Source organism: Hypanus sabinus, chromosome 4 (genome assembly GCF_030144855.1).
Source record: "Hypanus sabinus isolate sHypSab1 chromosome 4, sHypSab1.hap1, whole genome shotgun sequence".
Taxonomy (NCBI): Eukaryota; Metazoa; Chordata; class Chondrichthyes; order Myliobatiformes; family Dasyatidae; genus Hypanus; species Hypanus sabinus.
In genome coordinates this window covers 33,042,075-33,062,428 of record NC_082709.1, presented here as the reverse complement: position 1 = coordinate 33,062,428, position 20,354 = coordinate 33,042,075, and the positions used below count along the sequence as shown (strand labels likewise).

Genomic DNA, 20,354 nt, shown 5'->3' with positions numbered 1-20,354 from the left:
AAACTTAGAAACATGTCTGTTAACTTTACTTCCCTGGAAATTGTTGGAGAAGACTCTGAGGGAGAAGGCTTATGTGCACTTTGAAAAGGCAAGGGACTGATGAGGAGGAATTAATGGTTTTAGGCAGAGGAGATCTGGTCTCCCAAATCTGAGCTTTCTGAGGAGTGAACTAAGAAAGTTGATGCAGCAGTACAGTTGATGTGGTTTATATGGAATTCCATAGGGGTTTATATAATATCTACATGGTAGGTTGGTGCAGAAGGTTAGGGCATAAAGAATTCAGGTGTGTTGAGAAAAATAGATCTGTGATAGGAGGCAAAGAGTCCTAGGAGTTCTTTGCTGACTGGATTTCTGTAACAGAAGTTGCACCGTTGCACCACAAAGGCTAGTGCTGGAATATTAAGTTTGCAGGTGACATGGAAACTAATAGAGACATAGATATTGAACCAGATTGTTCAAAGTTACAATAGTAAATACGTTGGAAAACTGGGCAAAGCTGTGGCTAACGGAATTTAATCCAGACAAGTGTGTGGTAATATATGTTGATGTATCGTGTTCTGGTAGGATATAGAGTAAATGAGAGTGAAAGGGGAACATTTTAAGGGAAACCTGAGGGATTATCATAGATGGGCAGCATTGGCAGAATGCATGAGTTGTGCAGAAAGGTACTGTCTTTGCGCTGTAACAATGTCTGATACCAAATACACCAGGGGATGAAAAGATAAGGAATTATAGATATAAAAATTGCAGAAAAATATTGGAGGAACTGAATCAAAAGTGTGTGCACAGTGTATTTTTGGCCTCTGAAGAAGTTCCTTGAAGAAAGTACAGATTGGTACTTGAAGAGATCTATACATGAGTGCTTAAGGGTTCCTTTAACATTTTTGCAGGCCAGCAAGCTGATAGCGCTGCAGTGAATTCTTAAAGTGGTGACAGGTGATGTAGTAAGCATTGTTTATTAGCAATATGTGCGTGGCACTGCATATAATTTCATGACAATAGTATTTTGCAGGAATGGATGTCATGAATGTATTTATCCCTATTCAATAAATGGCAAAGTTGAGTTTAATTTGAAATGCTCTTCAAGTCTCGCCTTTTCAATTTGCTGTCTTCAATTCTTGATAATTGACTTGGAAAAATAGCATTATCAATCAATTTTCATTGGCACCCCTTTGTCCATAGCACTGATAAGACTGGCTACCATCAAATCTTTGCTGCTTATATATTCAGTGAAGAACCTTAAGCTTTACTACAGCCTGTTGGGAAAGGGAAGGAATTGTGGACTTTTTGTGGAACTTGATTATTCCTTCCCCTAACCCCACAGATACTGCTCAGCCCTATGCATTCCTCATCAGACTGTGTGCCGGTGTGGTGAACTACATATACCTGTCTGGACACTGAACACACCTCTCTGCTGACTGCTCCTGTGGCTCCTCCCACAGACCCCGGTATAAAGGCGGTTGGAGGCACTGCTCCCCCCTCAGTCTCCAGGATGTCGTGTGGTGGTTTCTTGCAGCTAATAAAAGCCTATCATTTGCCTCCTGTCTCCGAGAGTTATTGATGGTGCATCAGCAGGTAAAATGTTAAGTGTCAGGTGAAAGGAAGGATTGATGAGAAGAACATGTTCATAACTACAAAGTACTGTTTTGTACATTCACACTTGAACCTATCTTGAATATCGTTTATTCCTTTACAAAGCTGCAGCTTGAGATCAGCTGCATTTCTTGTGTGCATTGAAAATAGTTGGCAGCTGGTTACTTCCTTCAGTACAGGGTTCTGGATCTGAGGGTCCCAGTGTTGAGCATACTCAGCAAAGAGAAAAGTCGCTCAATTATATTGCCAATAATGTGATATAAATCTGCCTAGAGTATACTTTTTATCTTTTACTTTCTAAGGTAATATTCAACACACCCAATTGTCATACTTCATCAAGAATGAAGCTGAAAAACAGCAGTTTGTTCTGAATACCTTTCGTTGCACACGTTCATTTTGGGTCATGTCTCCAGCAGACATGTTTACTTTCATGGGCACGAGATAATACGTCACTGGCGTCATTGCTAAGTGACGGTCTGTTAAAGCAGCAGTCTCCCGCAAGAGAGCTGTTGGGGTCTTGATTATGTGTTATATTATATTTGAGATGGGAATGGTTTTAATTATATAGGTTAATGGGTTTGACCAGGTTTTTTTTTCTTGTCTCTTTTATATGATTGTCTATGAGAACCACTTTGCCTTTCTAATTTGTTGGTGCTAGAGGGGGGCGGTTAATGTTCAGTGTTGACATTGCTAAGTGACACTCACAGATGTTACAAAGTAAGGGGTTGTATGCAAGGGGCGGGAAGGGGGTAACTCAGGGCTCCACCACCAACTTACAACAACAGGGGAAGATGAGCAACACAGATAAATTAGAAAATCTTACTATTGTATCATCTAATGTTAGAAGATTAAACTCTCCCTACAAGCGTTCAAAGATTTTACATTTCTTATGCAAAAAGAAAATAGATATCGCGCTGTTACAGGAAATACGTCTTAAACCTAATGAAATTCCCAGGGTTCAAAACCGCTTTTATAAACCTGTTGTGGCATCAGCTGATGATACTCGTATGAAAGGAGTTATAATATTAATGAGAAGTAGTAATAATGTATCAATTGAAAGGACTGGCTCGGACAATGAAGGATGTCTAGCTTGTTGCTGTACATCCATTCAGGGTAAGAAAGTTGCATTCGTTAGCCTTTATGCCCCAACTATATTCAAGGCTGAATTTTTTCCCTCAATTACCTCACAATTACTGAAGTTAAGTAACTACCAACTATATGTTGATTCGGACATGAATGCTTTGGTAAACAATAACCTCAATAAATCTTCCTCAATTATAACAAGCTCTCAAGAATCTGCTTCCATAGCACTTAACCTTCGCCTAACAAATTTCAATTTAGCTGATGTGTGGAGGGTGCATAATCCATCTGTTAAAGGCTATATCTTCTTCTCCACAAGACATAAAATTTTCTCTTGGATAGATTACATTCTCATATCCTCTGGTTTGCTGCCTTTGGTACACTCAATAGAATTTTTGCCCAGACATCTATCTGATCACAACCCAGTCATATCTACTTTTAATTATGGCAAAATTAAAAATAAGGCTACTAGGTGGAGGTTTAACTCTACCCTTCTAAAAAATGACAAATTTCTAACAAAACTGATGGAATTTATAAATTTAAATAAAAATAATGTCTCGAATGTGACTGAATTTCTTATGAAATAAGTTCCCCCCTACACAAAAGCCGGCTTCAAAAGATTTCCACCCTGGAAGAACAGCCTAAGGTTTTGGAAAATGATCTCAGAAGGAGATACACCACAACAAAAGAAAACGAGCTCAAAACAAGCATAATTAAGTGATTTATTAAGAAGCAGGGCAGAATATATGATCCATATAACCAAACATAAGTATTATGCAGAAGGCAGCAGACCAAGCCTTCTTTTGGCACCAACACTCAAACAACAGGAAGCTAAAAGGTCTACACCATGTGATTAGATGTGGAGTAGTATCTTCAACAGAGGAAATAAATGAGACATTCAGGAGTTACTTTAAAGAACTGTATACAAGTGGCTCAGTTCCTTCTGAGAATGACTTCTCTGATTTTTTTTTAGTGGATTAGATCTCCCTAAGTTGTCATTAGAGGACTCCAAAACTCCAGGCTCTCCTATTACACTGGATGAGCTATTTAAAGCAGTCAAAGCTACAAATAAGGGCCGTACGCCAGGTATAGATGGCATACCTGTGGAACTTCACTTAGCACTTCGGGATATTCTTGGACCAGAATGGTTAGAAACATTAAATTATGCTACTGGAAATGGTGCTTTCCATAGAGATCTAAGCACAGCCCTGATCACAGTTATACCTTAGCCCAGTAATGACCCCTTGGAATGTGCCAATCACCGTCCAATCTCCTTGATAGATGCTGACCTCAAGATATTTTCCAAAGTCTTAGCCAGTAGACTCAAGACAGTAGTTGGGAAAATAATTAGCCCAGATCAAATGGACTTTATCAGGGGACGTCTCGCATCTGATAATATTCGCCAGCTCTTATGCAACACATAAAATCCCACCTATCTGTGGCCTGCTATCTCTAGATGCTGAAAAAGCGTTCAATTGCCTTGAATGGCCGTATCTTTGGAGCGTTCTAAAAGAATTTAAGCTTGGCGATAAATTTATCAATGTGATTCAAACACTGTATGCTAATCCTTCAGCCTGGGTATGTGTGGGGGGAGGTTTCTCAGAGTCATTTGACATAGGATGGGGCACACCAGAAGGGGACCCTCTGTCTCCTTGAATTTTTGCTATATCTATTGAACCACTTGCACATTTAATTAGAAACTCTCCTCAGATCTCTCCATTACAATAGTTACAACATCACATACAATATCACTTTACGCGAACGACACATTAGTTTATATGGGCAAATGTTCAACAAACTCTCCCCTATTTTTAAAAACACTGGAGCAATTTGGATTCCTTTCAGGATACAAAGTTAATCTGCCAAAATCAGCACTGTTGCTGATTAATACAGATAAAAGTAAGGTGTCTCTTCCTTCTGTTATGAGTGCTGAACAGACCTGATGGAAATGGGGTGAAGAGTTAACCATTCCCCCCGCCCTATGAACTATGAACTATGAACTATTACTATTGCTATGCTGCTAATGAGAGAGAAAGAGATGAAGCACAGAGGCAGGAACATCTGCTACAGATAAGAGAGAGAGACACACAGTACGCATTATGGCTTCCTGGATTGTTTACCTTTCGCTATAAGGATGTTACTTTGCTCGTTAACATTCTTAAGGAGACAGCAGGAGTGGCCTGATTTGATGGACATAGTCATTTTGAGTTGATGGATGGCTGATACCCCATCAATAGGGATAAAAGACAGGTGTGCGGAGACACCCCTCAGACAAACCAGTGGACGCTGACCGGGTGTTGTGCACCCACAGGAAGGTGCGGGCTTCGAGGACTGAATCAGGAGATCGGTCAATAATGCTCACAGTGTGATGGCCGGTGGGGACTTGTGTGTGTGTCCACTCATGCCAGAGTGACAAGTCCACCACAGAAGAATGGTCTAGCTGAGAACGAAGGGGTCATAACCGAATGACCACAACGCTACGACAGAATCAGAAAGCAACAGGAGGTTTGTTGGCTGCAGCTGCTCAATCTCTTGCTCGCTCTCTCTCTCTCTCTCCAACAAATTACAATACAACCACAACTGCCTCAGCATACATGAACTGAACTCTGTATTCTCCTATGACAATTCATTTCCCCCTAGACATTGATAGATTTTGTTTATTACTGCTTATTGTTATTCCTACACTTTTATGCTTATTATTGCTAACCTGTTTTATATGTATATTTGCATTTTTGATACTATATTGTGTAGTTTACTAATAAACACCTTTAGTTTTCAGTACCACCAGACTCCAGCGGATTCTTCTATTTCTGCTGGTCTGTAAACCCAGTTATGGGGTACGTAACACTCCCCAGATTAATGTTACAAATGAGGTCCTCTACTTGGGTATTAAAGTTAATACTTCCCTATTGTCTGTGGCTAAAACAAATTACTCTTTAATTTTGAAAAAAAATGGAAGAAGATATTAATAGATGGACACACCTGCCAGCATCAGTTCCAGCCTGTATATCAGTCATTAAAACATCTTACCCCACATTAATTTTATCAGCCTAATGATCCCACTTGTGCCTCCAGCAGGATATTGGCAAAAACTTACTACGATCCTATGTTTGGAATGGTAAACAACTCAATATAAAGTGGTCAGCTCTACAATTCAAAAGGTCAGATGGGGGATTGGCATGTCCAAATTTTAAATTGTCACACTGGGCATTTGTATTAAAAAGTCTTAGCTATTAGATGGAGGAGGATAAAGTTTCATCATGGAAAAATATAGAACAAGAGCTAATAGCACCAATAAGGTTGAAGGACTTTCCCTTATAGGTATGTCTACCAAAAAATGTGATTTGTATTACAGTCCAATTTTAGCCCATATGCTATAAGTGCTTAGAGCAGAAATTTTAAAGCGCTATGGAACAATAATTATCTTCAATCTGGGGGGAAACCATTCACTAACAGAACTTGGGAGGATAAAGGTATTACTACTCTTCAAGATATTAATAGGACAAGTACTATCTTTAGCTTTCAAGAACTGGTATCTCGATATAATATTGATAAACACGCTCTTTTCTTCTACTTTAGAGTAAGATCAGCTTGTAAAGCCTACGGGGTTCCCTGGGGGTCAGATTTAAGGACCATCCCATTTTAAGTTGGATACAGAGTGCTCCAGGACAGATAGATATGATAAATTAAACTCCCAGAAATACTAAGAAGACTAAGACTAATAGGCACTGGAGAAGTTTTTTTTCCCTACTGCGGTCACTTTGCTGAACAGTTAACTGCCGGTTAACTGTCGGCTAACTATTACTTGGATTGCACTACCTGTATGCATAATCTATATTTTCATTTATATTTATCATCTGTTATGAGCAGAGAGACAACATCTGCCGGAAGTAAATTCCTTGTATGTGTACAGGTACTTAGCGATTAAAGTCTGATTCTGATTCTGATTCTGATTCTGATTCTGATATGCCCACATCAGGAATGAAAGCCTGGGATAGGGACATATCTGAATTGGGATAAGACTTAGACTGGGATGCGATTTGGGATAACGCTACCTGTGCTTCGAAAAACCCAAATCATATACACTTGAAATTTTGTCATAGAGCATATCTAACACCAAGAATTAGACTGGTCCTGACCCATATTGCTCACTTTACCCCCACAGAACCATTGGCCCTTTTATACACGTTTATGGGAATGTCCAGGGGTTTTTGGTTTTTGAAGGAAGGTTATCAGTACTCTTACAAAACTAACAGAGGTACAATTACCAATGGACCCCGCTGTACATCTTCTAAATGATGACTCCCACCTTTCCCTTATGGAAAAAAACATGCAAAATCTGGCTGACAGGCTTGACTGAGCTGAGAAGATTGTAGTCCAGCATTGGAAAACTTCCCATGATATTTCAAGCACTCACTGGCTTCGGAGCTTTTTGGACATTTCTTACCTGGAGTTGTCATTAGCAAGAGTAAATGATGCATGACCAAATACAATCTTAATGTGGACAAATTTGATATCTAACTTAAAAGTTCTTCTGTTAAAATAGGAATGCTCTGTCTGTGTATGCACTACTATTCAGTTGGTTGGTGGAGGGGAGAAGGATGGTGGGGGAGAGAGGGGTGGACAGGGGGTGGAGTCGAGGATGAGGATGAGGGGTGGAGGGGGGATGGCGATGAGGGTTGGAGGTGATTGGGTTAAACAGTCAAAACGTAATCGGCAACTGGTTGTATTGAATGTAATTTGGTGTTGCAATAAAAAATTAGTGATAAAAAAAATTACATTGCCAAACTGGGAAGGGCTGTGAGGTCTATGCATCTTTGATTGGCAGTGCTGGCTTTGTGTTTGCTCACTCCCACTGGCACTGCTGCTTTTGAACATTTTGTTTTTTGTTCTTTTCCATTTTCAACAGCTTTCCCATGAATCCCACGAATCCATCCCCACACCCTAATCACTATTACACCTCTCCCATCACAGTAAAGGTGGCACAGTTTGATCCTCTAGATGGTGCATTTCCTGCTTTGCTACACCTGAAGTCTTGGTATCTTTTTGGCCAATAATTAATTTGTCACAGGCAACCTGGCTCAGTTCTTTATTTTAATGTAGTAATTGCTCCAGCATTCCTATGCCAAATTTTCCTACAATTGTCAATGTTTTTTTTTGGTCAGAGCTACAAACATGCATGTAGAGTGATTGATGGGGGCTAAAATATTAAACTGTCAGTTTATTTTCATTCTTTATTTAGAGTTCTTGAATATTTACAGTATGTTAGATTTGCATCAACAAAGTAGAATAATAATATTCATTTAACAATACCAATAATGTCAATATTATTACATTTGCAAAGTGACTAAAAGTGAATTTATGGTAGACAGATTTGAATTTTGGTTCTACACAATCATATTTGTGTGTATCTTTGATTGTGTGAGACTTGCTTCCTAGACTGAAGTCTAATGTGAATTTATACAAGTAGGTTTCTAAGCCCCAAACCCCTTCAAGATGATTAAATGAGGGCCTGGAAATATCCACCAGATTTGATGCAGGATGACAGAAGGAAAGCTTTCTCAGTTCAGATACCGTAAAACTCCTTTCCAGGTGCTCAAGAGTTGGTCTTTGGTGACCATTCTTCCTTTTCCGATGCTGCCTCTTCTTCCTCAAGGAATGGCGTTTCATTTTTGCTCCTTAAGTGTTTCACCCCTGTAAATGTGCAAAAGAGCATTGGCAAATGGGACCAGTTCTCTTTCTGGACAAAAGAGCTTAAAGACAGACTCTGCTCTGTGAAGAGAATTTTGGTAGGTTAAAATGTGAAACAAATGCATCTTAATTCCACTGGTCTTATCGTTGTGCATCTTACTTTGCTCTCGTAATTCATTTGCAAAGTACCAAGAAAATTCATTGTAAGTAACCAGAGATGAGGAACAACATCCAATCCTTTCATACTAATTCAACCAATCACCTGTAACTATTCAACATTGGTTGCATTTTGTAATGACTTATTTACTAATTTTAAAGAAAAATAATAACCTTAAAGTTATCTAGTGAGGGAAAAGATGCATGATAAGACACTTTTTCTGAATTTCAAAATGGTCTTAAACATCTAGAAGTATAGAATTTAATTTCACAAATGATTGATGAAATTTTAAACCTAGTTTTCATTGCAGTTTCAGATGTTACTGCACAACTGTTCTAGAGAAGAAGATAAACAATGGGTGCATTGTTACTTTGATACAAGCACACTTGAGACAGGACGTTCTGTCAGGGACTTGTTGAGGAAACCTGTAAATGTACAGCGTCAGTATTACACACCCTAAGAAGAAAACAGTTGCTTGATTCTAACTTTTCTTGCAAACACTTCTGTTGTATCAAATTTGGTTTGTTCTGAATTTCAGGCAACTCTGTTCAAATGAAGGAAGACCACTCTTCCAAACTTCCCTCACCCCAAACCCGCCTTCACTCCCTGACTGATCTCTTCCGAACTTCCCTCACCCCAAACCCGCCTTCCCTCCCTGACTGATCTCTTCCGAACTTCCCCCACCCCAAACCCACCTTCCCTCCCTGACTGATGCGTCAAATAGTTTGCAGTTCTCCTTCATCAGTCCAGAAAAAGCAGTGGGCCACAGACAATTTGTGATGAGCTAAATTTGGAAACAATAATGCTATAGTTGAGGAGCAGAGAAACATGCTCTTTTTGCCCACCATTGGGTACCTGCCTATTAAATCCAATTCACCTCCACTTGAAACCACAGCCATCTATGGGAATTTAACCTTAAGCCTGCTAAGACAGTTAATACACTCTATTTAATTATAACAAATTCTGATATATTAACCTCTCTCTGAATTCTTGTTCTCCCAGTTGAATAGAGATAAGTATTTAAGACCTCACTTACAACCTCCTGGTTCCACACACAGCTTACCCATTGGTATTCTCCTCCTTCTCTGGTTACCCTTCTGCCCCTCACATAGTTCATAAAATGCTTTTGTTTTTTTTCTTTTATTTCGTTAATCTTATTGACAATTGATATTTCTTGTCCACTCATATTATACTGAAGTATCTCAGTGCAATTACCATACACCTATACAAACACCTCTAGCTCTGTATCTGCTGTGTGCTTTTTAAAATCAAGCTCTTACCTTCTAAGGTTCCTTGGTCCTGCTGCAATTATCTTTCAACATTATGGGAACATGTTGGCTTCATTATTTCACTTTTAAATCACTCTCGCTTGTGCGATATAGACTTACCTGCAAGTTGGTACTCCCTAGTTTACTTTTATGAGGTACTGCATTATGATTTTGAAAGATGTCTTCTTCCAGTTTGGTAATTTGATTCCTGGACCAGGCTTAGCCCTTTCCAAAACTACCTTCAAACTTAGATTTACAGTCATTGTCTCAAATACTGACATTCCAACTACATCATGTAGGACTGGGTCCAGTCTTACCTTCTCTCTCAGACTCTCCATGACTGGTTCAGAAAGCTCTGGTGGGTGTCCTCTTAAAAAAATCAACCCTCTCTAAGCCTTTCAGAGGTGATCCCAGTTCACATTGGAGTTAAAATCCTCTCATACCGTAGGATTCTCTCTGATGTGTCCCTATACCTGCCTTTTTTATCTGCTGATCATGAGGCCTGTGGTAAATCTCCAGAAAAGGAATTGTGTCCCTTCCATTTGTTCAAAGCTCCTCTTTTATAATTTCTCATTCCCCATTCCATCTGCAGATTTCATAACATGAATGAGTTGCCAATCCTGCCTCCTTTTCAACGGTCTCTTTGAGAGCAATGGTATTATACTTCCATGTGTTGATCAATATTCAAGTTTAAGTTCTTACTGTTTAGATTTTTAACGATAATTGAGCTGTCTGCTGATATTCTACAGGCATCTCGAATGCAGCCTTGCCCATTCCAGCAATGATCTGATCTTCAGTGCTACTGCTGCAACAGTCTCCAGGTTCAAGCCATTCTCCAGGCCCATATGTCTGAGTTCTAGGAAAAAATTGTTTCCAAAGTCTTGTAAAAAACATGAACAAGAGAGTAACTCTTGCACCAGAAGATGAACAGAAAATGTCTAAAGGCATGGAACTATCAGAAAGTAGTGAGATACTAGAAGATGATGTAAACCACACAGTCAAAAAGAAAGATCCCCAAGCCCTGGATGTTTAAATTAAAGATCACACAACTACAGTACAGCTGCTTTTATGTAGTTGGGAAACATAAAGTGGAATCCATGTCCCATAGTCATTCAGAGGTGTGCTGTGACAAGGCAACATGAATCTCAGTAATTGTAGGTATTCCAGTGAATACTTACACAATGGCAAATGATGATATCAATAAGATAGGTCAACAGAACATTTAAAATCCATCCCTGTTTCTTTGTAACAGAAAGTGCATCTAAGCACCCTATTTTGGTGAGTTACAGATAGATGCACGTGTTACTGTCCAAAGACAATTGTATTTATAGACTAAGGCCTAAGCATCTGGTTGAAGCAACCCTGCTCAAAACTGGGTTCATGAATGCAAACAGAATTTGTCTACTGGCCACCTAATCAGAGATCACCAGTACAACTTCCAGAATTATTTTTTCAAGGTGCATTCTCAGTGTTAAGTTCAGAAATGCTCCTGCCATCATCAGAACTACTGAGATCAGTCATTTCTGATCACTTCATAACCAACCTACCCAGCCACCACACCTCACCCTTGTCGATCATATCTCTGTCCTCCTCCCAAACAGATTGATGAGATGAGAGTGTTTAGAGTGACCAACAATTGCATCCTGATAAATTTGTTGCCAACTGGGAACAGGTAAAAGTTGCCTGCAGCCTCCAACAATCACCTTAAAATAGATACTCCAGAAGCAACAGAAACAGATCGGGAGGCAGATTAGGGAAAGTTGCACCAATAACTGTAAATCCCATGGCCAGACAGGATGGATCCCATGTTACTGCAAGAAGCAAGCAAAGGGATTTCTGCCCCTTTGATGATGATCTTTGCATTCTCAATGGTCATTGGATGGTACCAGATGATTGGACGAGGGGAAATGTTCAAGAACGAGAGTAGAAATAACCTTAGGAATTATAGACCAGTAAGTTTTACTTCAGTAGTGGGCAAATTATTGGAGAAGGTTCTTAAAGACAATATTTATAAGTATTTGGAGAAGCATGGTCTGATTTGGGATAGTTGGCATGTGATCATGAGCCTGATTGAATTCTTTGAGGATATAACAAAGCACATTGATGAAGGTAGAGCAGTAGATGGACTCTTGTAAGACATTTGATAGGGTCCCCCATGGTAGGCTTATTCAGAAAGTCATGTGGCAAGGGATCCAGAGAATCTTTTTTTGTGTGGATACAGAATTGGCTTGCCCATAAAAGGACAAAGGAGTGGATTCGGCCTGGAGGTCAGTGACAAGTGGTTTTGCAGGGATCTGTTCTGGGACCCCTGCTCTTTGAGATTTTTATAAATGACTTTGGATGAGGAAGTGGAAGGATGGGCGAGTAAGGTTGGGAGTTATGGATAGTATTAAAAGCTGCTAAAGGTTCAAATGGGGCACTGGCCAGATGCAAAGGTATGCTGAGAAGTGGCAGATGAGTTTTAACCAGGAGAAATGTGAAGAGTCAAGTGTAGAGAAGATACCATTTTATTGTCTCTTCATCAACCCTACAGCATTTGGACAGAGAAGATGTATACATCAGGATGCTATTCATTGTCTACAACTTTGCGATCAACACTATCATTCCCTCGAAACTAAGCAAAAGCTCAAAATCCTAGGCTTCAATAGCTCCTTGTGCAACCAGAACCTCAGTTTCCTCCCTTGCAGATCCGAGTCTGTTCAGATTAGCAACAACATCTCCTCCACAATCACTATCAGCAAAGGTAGACCACAAGACTGTGTATTTGGCCCCCTGCTCTACTTGCTCTATACTAATGACTGTGAGGCTAAGCACAGCTCCAATGCCACATTTAATTTTGTCTATAGCACCATTGTCTTTGGATGAATCAAAGGTGGTGACAATTCAACATACTGTATAGGAGGGAGATCGAAAATCTGGCTGAGGGGTGCCACAACAATGTCAGCAAAACCAAGGAGCTGACTATTGACTTCAAGAGGAGGGGACAGAGATCCATGAACCAGTCTTCATTAGGGGATCAGACCATATAACAATTACAGCACAGTAACAGGCCATCTCGGCCCTCCTAGTCCGTGCTGAACGCTTATTCTCACCTAATCCCACTGACCCGCACTCAGCCCATAATCCTTTCCTGTCCGTATACTTAGCCAATTTTGCTTTAAATGACAATACCGAACCTGCCTCTACGACTTCTACTGGAAGCTCATTCCACACAGCTACCACTCTCTGAGTAAAGAAATTCCCCCTCATGTTACCCTTAAACTTTTGCCCCCAAAGTCTCAACTCATGCCCTCTTGTTTGAATCTCCCCTTCTCTCAATGGAAAAAAAACCTATCCATGTCAACTTTATCTATCCCCCTCATAATTTTAAATACCTCTATCAAGTCCCCCCTCAACCTTCTACTCTCTAAAGAATAAAAACCTAACTTGTTCAATCTTTCCCTGTAACTTAGGTGCTGAAACCTAGGTAACATTCTAGTAAATCTTTTCTGTACTCTCTCTATTTTGTTGATACCTTTCCTATAATTCGGTGACCAGAACTGTACACAATACTTCAAATTCGGCCTTACCAATGCCTTGTACAATTTTAACATTACATCCCAACTCCTATACTCAATGATCTGATTTATAAAGGCCAACATACCAAAAGCTTTCTTCACCATCCTATCCATATGAGATTCCACCTTCAGGGAACTATGTACCATTATTCCTAGATCACTCTGTTCTACCACATTCTTCAATGTCCTACCATTTACCATGTATGTCCTATTTGGATTATTCCTACCAAAATGTAGCACCTCACACTTCTCAGCATTAATCTCCATCTGCCATCACTCAGCCCACTCTGCTAACTGGCCTAAATCTCTCTGCAAGCTTTGAAAACCCACCTCATTATCCACAACACCTCCTACCTTAGTTTCATCTTCATACTTACTAATCCAATTTACCACCCCATCATCCAGATCATTAATGTATATGACAAACAACATTGGACCCAGTACAGATCCCTGAGGCACACCACTAGTCACCAGCCTCCAACTTGACAAACAGTTATCCACCACTACTCTCTGGCCTCTCCCATCCAGCCACTGTTGAATCCATTTTACTACTTCAATATTAATACCTAATGATTGAACCTTCCTAACTAACCTTCCGTGCGGTACCTTGTCAAAGGCCTTACTGAAGTCCATATAGACTACATGCACTGTTTTACCCTCATCAGCTTTCCTCGTAACCTCTTCAAAAAATTCAATACTATTTGTCAAACATGACCTTCCACGCACAAATCCATGTTGACTGTTCATCTGTCTATCCAGGTAATTATATATACCATCTCTAAGAATACTTTCCATTAATTTACCCACCACTGACGTCAAACTGACAGGCCTATAGTTGCTAGGTTTACTCTTAGAACCCTTTTTAAACAATGGAACCACATGATCAATATGCCAATCCTCCGTCACCATCCCTGTTTCTAATGATATTTGAAATATTTCTGACAGAGCCCCTGCTATTTCTACACTAACCTCCCTCAAGGTCCTAGGGAATATCCTGTCAGGACCTAGAGATTTATCCACTTTTATATACCTTAAAAGTGCCAGTACTTCCTCCTCTTTAATCATCATAACTTCCATAACTTCCATAACTTCCCTACTTATTTCCCTTACCTTACACAATTCAATATCCTTCTCCTTAGTGAATACTGAAGAGAAGAAATTGTTCAAAATCTCCCCCATCTCTTTCGGCTCCACACATAGCTATCCACTCTGATTCTCTAAGGGACCAATTTTATCCCTCACTATCCTTTTGCTATTAATATGACTGTAGAAACCCTTTGGATTTATTTTCACCTTACTTGCCAAAGCAACCTTGTATCTTCTTTTAGCTTTTCTAATTTCTTTCTTAAGATTCTTCTTACATTCTTTATGTTCCTCAAGCACCTCATTTTCTCCATGCTCCCTATATTTATTGTAGGTATCTCTCTTTTTCCTAACCAAGTTTCCAATATCCCTTGAAAACCATGGCTCTCTCAAACTTTTAACCTTTCCTTTCAACCTACCCAGGAACATAAAGATTATGTATCCTCAAAATTTCACCTTTAAATGACCGCCATTTCTCTATTACATCCTTCCCATAAAACAAATTGTCCCAATCCACTCCTTCTAAATCCTTTTGCATTGCTTCAAAGTTAGCCTTTCTCCAATCAAGAATCTCAACCCTGGGTTCAGTCCTATCCTTCTCCATAATTATATTGAAACTAATGGCATTGTGATCACTGGACCCGAAGTGCTCCCCAACACATACCTCTGTCACCTGACCTATTTAATTCCCGAACAGCAGATCCAACACTGCCCCTTCTCTAGTCGGTAGCTCTATGTATTGCTGCAAAAAACTATCTTGCATACGTTTTAAAACTCCAAACCATCCATCCCTTTTACAGTATGTAGAGAGAGTTAGCAACTTTAAATTCATCTTTGTTATCATCTCAGAGGATTTATCCTGGATCCAGCACGTGAGAGCCATTATAAAGAAAGCACAGCTGCACTTCTACTTTCAGTGAAGTTTGCGTAGATTTAGTGCATCATCAACTATTTTGACAGACTTCTATATATGTTCAGAGGAGAGTATATTGACTGGTTGCATCACAGCCTGGTATGCAAACACCAATGTCCTTGAATGGAAAAGCCTACAAAAAGTCATGGATATGGCCCAGTCTGTCACAGGTAAGCCCTCTACAAGGAGCGCTGTTGCAGGAAAGCAGCATCCATCAACAGGAACCCCACTATCCAGGCCATGCTCTCTTCTCACTGCTGCCATCAGGAAGGAGGTACAGGAGCCTCATGAGCAGGCTTAGGAACAGATATCACCCCTCAATCATCAGGTTCTTGAACCAGAGAGGCTTACATGACTCAATGTCACTCACCCCAACACTGAACTGAATACAACCTATAGATTCACTTTCAGGGACTCTTCATCTCATGTTCTCGATACTTATTGCTTATTTATTTTTTATTATTATTATTTTTCTTTTGCATTTACTCATTTTGTTGTCTTTTACAGACTGCTTGTTTGTCCATCTTGTTGTGGCAGTCTTTCATTGATTGTATTATGTCTCTTTGTACTTACAGTGAATGCCCACAAGAAAGTGAATCTCAGGGTTGTATATGATGACAAATATATAATCTGATAATAAATTGATTTTGAACTTTGATTTTTGGAGGTCAAATCTGAAGGTGGAATACAGGATTAATGGGAGGATGTTTGGCAGTGTGTAAGAACAGAGGGATCTTGGAGTTCACATCTATAGATGCTTCGAAGTTGCCACGTAAGTTGATAAGAATGATTATGGTGGTTTGTCTTCATAAGTTGAGTGATTGAGTTCAAGAACCATGGGGTAATGTTGCAGTTTTATAAAACTCTGTTGAGACCACACTTGGAGTATTTTGTTTACTTCTGTTCGCCTCATTATAGGAGGAAGTGGAATCTTTAGAGAGGGCTCAGAGGGTACAGATTTATTGGGATGCTGCATGGAATGGACTGCATGGCTTATGAAGATAGCCTGAGCAAGCTAGGTGTTTCTCTTTGGTGTGAAGGTGGATGAGAGGTGAGATGTACAAGTTGATAAGAAGTATAGATCGAGTGGATAGCCAATGATTTTTCCTGGTTCAGAAATGGCTAATGCATGGGGTATAATTTTAAAGTGATTGGAGGGAAGCATAGGAGGTGTGTCAGAGGTAAGTTCTTTACACAGAGAGTGGTAGGTGCATGGAAAGGACTGCCAGGGGTGGTGGTAGAGGCAGATGCATTAGGGTCATTTAAGAAACTCTTAGATAGGCACATAGTTGATAGATAAATGGAGAGCCATGTAGAAGTGAAGAATTAGATTGATATTACAGTGGGTTTAAAGGTTAGCACATCATCATGGGCCTAAGGGTTGTAATGTTCTATGCTCCAATAGAGGTCAGAGAAATAACGATGAGAAAAGGCAGGTAGTAAATTGAGAGTTTAGAATCAATGGCTGAGGCCTAGACACCAGTGAATACACAAAATATAAGACAACCATGTGATAGTTGAGAGAGTAAAATGGGTTTTTGGCTCATCACATCCATGCTGATCACCAAACACTCATGTTATTAACTACATGCCAATGTCATTTTATTCTCCCCAAATTGTCGTCAAGACATTGACATTAGGAAAGAAACTGTGATGAGTAGACTGGTAGGACTGAAGGCTAATAAATCCCCGGGTCCAGATGGTCTGCATCCGAGGTTTCTAAAAGAGGTGGCTCAGGAAATTGGGTTTCATTTTCCAATGTTCCTTAGATTCAGGATCAGTTCCTGAAGATTGGAGAGTGGCTAATGTTATCCCACTTTTCAAGAAGGGAGGGAAGGAGAAAATGGAGGACTATCGCCCTGTTAGCCTAACGTCAGTCATGGGGAAGATGCTTGAGTCCATTATTAAGGACGAAATAGTGGCACATCTTGATGGCAGTAATAGGATTAGGCTGAGCCAGCATGGATTTACCAAGGGCAAATCATGCTTGACTAATCTGTTGGAGTTTTTTGAGGGTGTAACAAGGATAAGATGAGGGTAAGCCAGTGGATGTTGTGTACCTAGATTTTCAGAAGGCATTCGATAAGGTGCCACATAGGAGATTGGTGAGTAAAATCAGAGCTCATGGCATTGCGGGCAGGGTTTCAACATGGATAGAAAACTGGTTGGCAGATAGAAAGCAAAGGGTAGCAGTGAATCAGTGTTTCTCGGACTGGCTGGAGGTGACTAGTGGGGTACCACAGGGCTCTGTATTGGGACCACAGCTCTTTACGATTTATGTCAACGATTTAGATGAGGGCATTGAAAACTATGTCAGCAAATTTGCTGACGATACTAAACTGGGTGGCAGTGTGACATGCGAAGAGGACGTTAGGAGAATACAGGGAGACTTGGATAGGCTGGGTGACTGGGCAGATACTTGGCAGATGTCATTCAATGTGAATAAATGTGAAGTTATCCACTGGAAGCAGGAACAAGAGGGCAGAGTATTGTCTGAACGGTGTAGAGTTAGGTAAGGGAGAAATGCAAAGAGACCTAGGAGTCCTAGTTCATCAGTCAATGAAGGCGAATGAGCAAGTGCAACAGGCAGTGAAGAGGGCAAATGGAATGTTGGCCTTTATTACAAGGGGAATTGAGTACAAGAGCAAGGATGTCCTTTTGCATTTGTACAGGGCCCTGGTGAAACCACACCTGGAATATTGTGTACAGTTTTGGTCTCCAGGTTTAAGGAAGGACATTCTGGCAATTGAGGAAGTGCAGTGTAGATTCACTAGGTTGATTCCTGGGATGGCAGGTCTGTCTTACACAGAGAGATTGGAGAGATTGGGCTTATACACGCTGGAATTGAGGAGATTGAGAGGGGATCTGATTGAAACGTTTAAGATAATTAAAGGATTTGATAGGATTGAGGCAGGAAATATGTTCCAGATGTTGGGAGAGTCCAGTACCAGAGGGCATGGATTGAGAATAACAGGTCAGTTATTTAAAACAAAGTTGAGGAAGAGCTTCTTCTCCCAGAGAGTTGTGGAGGTGTGGAATGCACTGCCTCGGAAGACGGTGGAGGCCAATTCTCTGGATGCTTTCAAGAAGGAGCTAGATAGATATCTGATGGATAGGGGAATCAAGGGATATGGGGACAAGGCAGGGACTGGGTATTGATAGTGAATGATCAGCCATGATCTCAGAATGGCGGTGCAGACTCGAGGGGCTGAATGGTCTACTTCTGCACCTATTGTCTATTGTCTATTGACCTTCCACCATGCACCATGATTCACCTAATTACTGAGGATAATTCCCATTGGTTAATTTATCTACCCATGTGGTAGCAACGGAGCTTCTGAAGTGAAACACGCAGTTACAAGTAGTGTAAACTCTATGATGCTACTATGATGAAGAGTTTCAAAGCCATGGGGATATTTGATTTTAACTTCGAGATTATGGAGGACTATGGATGCCCAACAGGCAGGTGTGATGGGTTTAAACAGGGAGGAAGATTACACCTAATAGAAATGTGGAAGGAAGTTATCTTTGTGATGAAATGAAGATGATTTTGGAAGCTTGGCTCATTCACAAATAAGTCGAGGCCGTATAACTGGCCTCAGACAGTGTGCGGGATGAGAATAAAACTGATGGAAAGGGAAAACTGAAAGAGCAAGGGAATGCACTTGTGCTTCCAATGAGAATTTGTGGATTCACTGTTCAACTTTTGGCACACTTTGTCTAAGCTCATTGAGGCCAAGAACATTGTCAGTGCTTCTTCCACTTCACTGAGGTAGAAGTTTGTACAAATGGTTCTTATTGCATTACTGGCAACATTACAATGGAACAGAAGTGCTAATAAGAATCTGGTTCCACTGGTGCTTGTTAGCTGGATACTTATCTTTTGTCATCTCAAAGTAGCCACGTAAAGCTTTCATGACTGTTATTTCCATTGCAAAGGTTGTTTCTTCAGAGGTTGATCAGGGCACGACTGCATAAGCACGTGGATGTCAGCCAGTGAGAACAGTGAGAAGAGTTTAAGGGGAGACAGTTATTTCTTCAGCGGTTTGATCGGGGCACGACTGTGCAAACGCGTGAACGTCAGCCAGTGAGAACAGTGAGAAGAGTTTAAAAAGAGACACTTACAGATCGGGCATCAGATGAGTGGGGAATGGAGTAGAGGGAGACAGAGTAGGAAGGCTTTGGCTCAATGAGGCTTTGGCGATAACGGATTGAGGTGAGGTAGATTGCCTGTGTAGGATACAGACAGGAAGAATGTGTTCTGTGCTCAGTGTCAGATGTGGGGAGTCCTGGAGTCTCCCAGCCGAACAGATGGCCACATCTGCACCAGGTGTGTTGAGCTGCAGTTCCTGAGAGACTGTGTTAGGGAGCTGGAGATGCAGCTCGATGACCTTCATCTGGTCAGGGAAAGTGAGGAGGTGATAGAGAGGAGCTATAGGCAGGTAGTCACACCGAGGCCTCAGGAGATGATAAATGGGTAACAGTCTGGAGAGCACCCCTGTGGCTGTACCCCTTGACAATAAGTACTCCTGTTTCAGTACTGTCGGTGGGATGGCCTACCTAAGGGAAGCAACAGCGGCCAGGCCTCTGGCACAGAGACTGGCCCTGTGGCTCAGAAGGGTAGGGAAAAAAAGAGGATGGGTGCAGTGATAGGGGACTCTATAGTTAGGGAGTCAGACAGGCAATTCTGTGGACGCAGGAAAGAAGCACAGATGGTAGTTTGCCTCCCGGGTGCTGGGGTATGGGATGTTTCTGATCGCGTCCACAATATCCTGAAGTGGGAAGGAGAACAGCCAGAAGTTATGGTACATACTGGTACCAATGACATAGGCAGGAAAAGGGAGGAGGTCCTGAAAGCAGACTACAGGAAGAATTAGAGAAGCAGGACCACAAAGGTAGTCATCTTGGGATTACTGCCTGTGCCACTTGGCAGTGAGTATAAGAATAGAGTGAGGTGGAGGATAAATGGATTGTTGAGGGATTGGAGCCTGGGGCAGAGATTCAGATTTCTG

General features: G+C 40.8%; 2 protein-coding genes across 5 annotated transcripts in view; one reads left to right on the top strand and one right to left on the bottom strand.

Moving 5' to 3' along the window:
• LOC132392642 (uncharacterized) overlaps positions 1-20,354 on the top strand; it is a 709,726-nt gene that overhangs the window by 135,755 nt on the left and 553,617 nt on the right. The window lies entirely within an intron of this gene.
• The window catches only part of ppp1r1c (protein phosphatase 1, regulatory (inhibitor) subunit 1C), a 120,656-nt gene continuing 103,683 nt past the window's right edge, over positions 3,382-20,354 (bottom strand). For all 4 annotated transcript variants that reach the window (XM_059966793.1, XM_059966794.1, XM_059966795.1 and 1 more), the window contains one exon: positions 3,382-8,367. In XM_059966793.1, the coding sequence (XP_059822776.1) occupies positions 8,270-8,367 (98 nt within the window). In that variant the 3' untranslated portion in view covers positions 3,382-8,269. The remainder of the gene's footprint in view (positions 8,368-20,354) is intronic.